Source organism: Habropoda laboriosa, unplaced genomic scaffold (assembly GCF_001263275.1).
Source record: "Habropoda laboriosa isolate 0110345459 unplaced genomic scaffold, ASM126327v1 scaffold92, whole genome shotgun sequence".
Classification (NCBI taxonomy): Eukaryota; Metazoa; Arthropoda; class Insecta; order Hymenoptera; family Apidae; genus Habropoda; species Habropoda laboriosa.
In genome coordinates this window covers 2,017,262-2,023,397 of record NW_017100268.1, presented here as the reverse complement: position 1 = coordinate 2,023,397, position 6,136 = coordinate 2,017,262, and the positions used below count along the sequence as shown (strand labels likewise).

The following is a 6,136-nucleotide window of genomic DNA, read 5'->3' as shown; positions in this document are numbered from 1 at the left end:
CCTTTCCCGCATCGGTTAACATAGATTCCTGGACGAGCCACCCATCAAAATGATAAACTTCACTCCTCCCATGAAAGAAAGCGGGGCGAGCGCGTCGGTGCATTTATTTTCGTACTCTACTTTCCCCGCGTCGAGAGGATAATAGATCGAAATTCCAGCTTGGCAATCGCACGACAAACTGTACATCGAAGAAACAAGACAAAGTGTTAAATCGGTCCAGGTAACGGCGCCACCGATCAAACAACCGCGTGTCGGCAAGGCAGAGAAATCGATTGGTTGCGGCGTTGCCATTTCTGTTAAGGAGTCATAAGCGACCTAGAGTGGCGGAGGGGGGGTTAGTTACGGTGGAATCGCAAATATTCGGCGACGGTGGTGCGCGACGAGGGTGAGAAAAAAAAAGCAGTGTCGCGAGAACGTGAATTTTGAACGGATCTAGTGGACACGTGAGCCATGTGTCTATCTCACGTCGCAGTTAGACGCGTTGTTGCATTACCTTGTGGCGTCGCAGTGCCTTCGTTCGCGACGTTCACCGCTATTACGCAATGACGAGCCGTCACAATGTAGGACACTTTGTGTGAGGGTCGCTGTGACTTCGTTCGATCGAAAGCTTCCTTCTCGATCGTTTTTCGTGGATGAACAGTGCGTTCAATTTCTTTACATTGACATCCTCACGTTTATTCGTAGCTGAAACTTCACTTGAAACCAGGAATCCTTGAGAGAACGCTCCAACTCACGACGATGCTCCTTTGTGTTCAAGGTTACCAGCATGAGCTTTTTGCCCCGCAGACGATTTCGTATCACTCCGCTACGAGCGTTGGCGGCGTTCGTCCTGATGGTCATGCTGTTCTGGTACAGCCTCAGTCGGCAAGAGGTACCTAGGCAGCCGTGCAGCGTACCCGAGGAATTTACAGAGAAACTGCACGAGCTTACCTACAGGTTCACATACTTGAGTCGTAGTTACTGGCTGTAGATAAGTTCTTAACGGAACACACGTATCGATATTCCTTTTGTGGCATGCTGACCAGTCCTCCACTCTAGCGTGTTTAACATTAAGGCTGCTTCAATGCGATACGAGCGCCCGCGTCACAGCTGTTTTTCAGAGCGAATCGTAATGTAGCATTTAGTGTGACTTGGGCGCTCGTGACAGGTGTAATAGTGTTCCCTAAAGAGACTTCTAAGGCTTGTATCAGAAAGTATTCTCGCTTTCCTCCTTTTGTGACCCCTTTTAGGAACAATATTCCTTTTCTTTAAAAAATGAAAGAAACATGGAGTACTGCGCGCGGGAACCTGCGCGAAAACCTGCGCGGTATTCACACATGCACGTTTATTCGTTTTGTTTTGCGTTTAACGATATGCTCGAATAAAGCTTCTTTTCATCTATAACCTTTAGTAAGGATATCCAATCGATGTAAACTGAGCCTGGGAATAAAATAATCATTTTTTGATCTTCATTTTTCTGTTGATTTTTTTGTTAATGAATATGTTTTAAACTTCTATAATGCGTTTCACGTATGACAGTTCATTGTGTAACTATAAACAAACCCTGTGAAGAGTCATTTTTATTTCGAACCTAGCGTTTAACTGCTAACACGGGTGTTTGAAACTCGTATTTGTTTTTCCTCCTAACGTAATAACTGTATTTCGTTACGTTTTGTCAATATTACGTTACGACAAATAGAACGTCCGATTATCGTTTTTCGTCGTTAATGCGCAACTCTCAGTAAATCATCCATCTCGTTTGTACCGTACTCGGAAGTCTCACTTATCGTTTTTCAATCCTTTCCGTTAACTGTTCTGTCAATTTCTCCTCTTATTATTTGCACATCCGTTCAGGTGTATAATTTAGTCAGGTCAGATTCGTCTCCGTGACCGAGACGGAACTTTCACTAAGACAACGTTTCTCTCGTGACGAGTTTCACCAGGTTATCGTACATTCAACTTGTCTGTCGTGACTTCACCAGGGCTCATTTGGTACTGGCCAAACTGGGTATTGTGCACTTTCTGTGCCTTGGAGGACTTTGGGGTCAAGTTCGAATTGGCCGTGCCTTGCCCTGGGCACGTAAGGTCGAGCTCTGCCTTGTTGATACACTCAGAGATGACGTTCTAATCACGAAAGCGTTCCGTGAAGTTGGCCTGAGCGCTACGTACCTACACGCGGCCGGTGTGTACCGCATCCAGGAACACGAGGTTAGCGAAGACGCGCCAAAAGTGGAGGTTGTTGTCTTCGAGGAAGATGCTGTGGTAAGTTTAATTATTTCACCTTTGTTTTGTTAGTTTCTTTTTTCAATGTGCACGTACAATGGTAGAATGGTGAAAATATAGAGATAGTCTCTTAGAAATTGTAGAAATTTTTGGTTAGTTATATATGAAATATTTCGCAAAAATAATATTATAAAATAAAAGAACATTATTTCGAATATTTTTGAATAAGTTAGGTTAGGTTAGGTTCATAAATATTATACAAAATAAAAGAATATTATTTATTTGTACAATATTTTAGAATATGTTGTTGGTATCTTTCAATATGTACACAAAATAGAATATTTCTAACGAACTGCTATACTACTTGGAACTTGAATGTCTGGAATCTCCTCTAGAGTTTACTACTAGTCCTTTTACTTGCAAACAGTCTTGCCTCGCATAAACTCGTACATACACCAATCACTCTCATATCTCCAACTTGCTTCCGTTGCAAGTTGTAAAATCAAAGAGGCGTGAATTACGATGTGCGTTTTACATGTCGCATAACTAGGACAACAGAACGTCACACCTTGGCATAGCTTTGAGCAGTAAACCAGTGAACTTTCTTTTATTAACATCACTGAACTTCACTACGGTATAACTTTTTAAAGACTGTTTTGTCAAAGCACACAAATCTGGAACACGAAGACATGAAAGTTACTTAAATTCCTATCAAACTGACATCAGTCAATAGATTGACCGTTGTTTTATCTATTAAAATGTAGCTTAGAAAATATTTATTCGATGTGTTTTCCTCGTATTACCTTTCTCCATTTCCAAGACAGTCGAACTCACGTCGTGTTTGCAAATAAGACAAACGACATAAGAAAATTGAAGAACTGCATTAACGAACGACACATTTTCAAATGTAATCTATTACGTAATATTTTGAAATAATAATATCCTTCCTTCTGCAGACACAAATGGTAAGGAGAGTCGGTTGGACAAGAAGAGTGCTACCTCCGGACTGCGAGTTCTCCCCCAGCCTGCAATGTTTTCCACCTCAACTCGTAATTCCTCCCTTACCGGCGAAGCAGTTCGGTGGTCGGCTAATGCCTGTCCCTAGGGAGGGCATTGAGTTACAAAAATATCACTATCCCAACGACTGGTGGCTCGAGGTGAAACCAACCGACTGCACCGAACCACAAGAAACGGGCGCGTAGTACTCGATCTTGTATTTAGATACAATACATCCACGAGGTAACCTCATTCTGTCCAGTAAACAGTAAAAGATGTCCTTTAGGACTACTAAAGAAAGGACAAAATGGTACTCGTGCCACTGTTGTTCGATCCTATTTCCAAAGCTTTTTTATTTTTCATAAGGTTAAATTGGTTTTCGCGAAGGAACACACTAGGAATAAACAATTCTATTTTTCGAATCAAAATCGAGATGTGAATTCGAAAAGTTGAATTGAAAGAGGCTGGAAAGCTGAAGTTTCTTACACAGTGAATAATTAAGTGGGTTTGCTATGAGAGAAAAAAATAATATATTCGTAGCGTGTATTATGCATTTAGGATATGAAATTTGACGCTGTTATTTTTAGAGGCTATAAAGGATATTGTTGAATTGAAAATTGTTTTAAGAGTGGCATATGCGACACGGTGTCTGATTAATTGACAGTGAAAGTTCGTACTTCCATTTTTAAAGACTTTCGAATATTTGTGTTCTTCTAGTTATTAATAGACAGTTGTGAACTTAATTACGCGTGGTAATGGGTTTCGGTAATAATATAGATGGTCTTCTAGATAAGTAAAAGTTGCTCCTAAGAAAGTACGATGAATTAGAGCCAAGCTGTACGACACATTTCAATCTTCGTTCGTCGAATCACGCGTAAATTTCGCAGTGTCAATTTATTATGAGGAAAAGAAAGCAAATTTTGCCGCCGTGTGAATAGAATTTCATGTTTCGACCGCTATTCTGACTTTATGGTCGATCGAAGAAATGAATAATAAATATACAATAGAACTAAGAGATAATTAATATCCTGAGCAACAGGCAAATTGGGAAAATGAAATTTTCCAGCATAATTTAGAATTTATGAAAGTTAAAGAATTATGGAATTAGGAAAATTGTTCCTTTCAAAGGGCTGAATTGTGAGAATGTTATTGTACTGTACACTTTCGTGTAGTCCATAGTCCATTTTAGAGACAAGTCTGATAAGTGTAAACCCTTTGCACTTGATTCATTACTGTTCCTATTTATCGAATTGTCGTAATTAGCATTTCTGTAGTACTGAACTGATTTATTAACATTTTTCCAGTCCATAGATATTATTTGATTTGTATATTAATTTAGCAATCTCGAATATTCCGTTAATAAAATTACTCAGTTTAAGGTTAGGTTAGGTTAACTTACGAGATTATGGAAATTTGAAGGAAATACTTTCAATAACACAATTTCAATAAATGTTACTTGTCCAATAACTCACGTATTTATTTAACTTCATAATAGATTTTGCTAGAAATTTCAAATATTTCAATTTCAAATGTTACATCGTATTACAGTACATCCCATGCATATGTGATTTATTGCCGTTACACTCGACGCATTTTACGTCACGTATGCGGTACGTTATCACATTTATCTCACTGTAAGGCAGGGTGTTAGAGCATCGTTGACGTGTCGAAAGTGCAAAGGGTTAAATTTCCCATATATCATATGCAGTCAGAACCGCAACAAGAGAACGCAAACGTAATAATACACGTCAACTTCGGTGAAAATTTCTATTATTATGATATAATATTTTCTCTTATATCATTATTACTATATTTTGCAAATATTTTTATGCACTATTAAAATTAATTTACATATAATCCAAAATACTGTTACATACCTGTAATTTATAAATATTTCATTTAAATTAATTTTCTATAGTTTCATGTATCTTTTCTCAGTATTTTAACCTTTAAAAATTATACAGTATTTCATCAAGCATCTATCTTACTGCGATTCTGTAGACAGTCACTGTAAATGGTATTTATATAAATAACCTAACGATCACTTATATCTAATAATTACTTTAATTCGAAGTGTCAGGGAATACCGATAAATATGTTTCCTTCAAAGCTCCAATGGTACAATTATTTATACGAGTATTTATACCGCTTTTTATATGCAAAACCAACGAAAACAAATGTTTTTTAATTTTTTCACATTTCTACCAGTGACTGATATCTCTCTCGAATTAATATCTTCCAATCTTTCGATTCTGGTACATACATGTAAACATAATTCTGTCATCGTGGTGTTAGACGATAATTCTATATTGATTTCTACTACGGTGTGATGGCAATTTTGTGTATGTGACGAGTTACTCGCGGTACACCGTTATCTCAGTCGATAAAAGATACGAAATGAGCACATCATGTACAAAAAATTGCGATCACGGTGCAAAAATTTCGTGCCTCGTTCGTGACGACTTCATTACGACAGTGTGTTAACAGAAAGTACAAGAATGTGTCGTATAAAAACGAGCGTCAGCTGACGTTTCGTAGTGTTTTTCTCTTCTTTTTTTTTGTCGTTACTTTTTCCGACCCACGATTGCCTCCGCGCGATTGGTTTTGTGTTTCGCGTAACAAAAAACTAATGGAACTGTTGAATGCGCGTAAAATAGTTCGTATTTTGGGAAAGTGTCTCGAAACGAATTTCTTTACCCTTCGTTAAATATAACGAGTATAAATTTTAACGAATATTTGTAAACATATTTTCACAGAATACGTATATATTTTTAAATCTTGTTTAATTTTCAGGTATCGGCAAGATATAGTAATTAATGTTGGAAAAAAAAATTACTTTTTCCTGGTTCTTGATGTAGTTTACGAAAAGTAGATTTAGTTACCAGCTGTTGATCGTTTTTTTTTTTTCGCGGTTAAGAAAAATACTAAAGTCAATTTG

At 37.8% G+C, this 6,136-nt stretch overlaps 1 protein-coding gene across 1 annotated transcript; it reads left to right on the top strand.

Annotated features, from left to right (window-relative positions):
• Positions 1-338: 338 nt before the first annotated feature.
• LOC108573395 lies at positions 339-3,404 on the top strand. Its single transcript, XM_017935837.1, has 4 exons — positions 339-639; positions 758-936; positions 1,962-2,241; positions 3,159-3,404. Exons 2-4 carry the CDS (start codon positions 767-769, stop codon positions 3,402-3,404), a joined length of 696 nt encoding a protein of 231 aa, XP_017791326.1. The 5' UTR covers positions 339-639; positions 758-766.
• Positions 3,405-6,136: the final 2,732 nt, after the last annotated feature.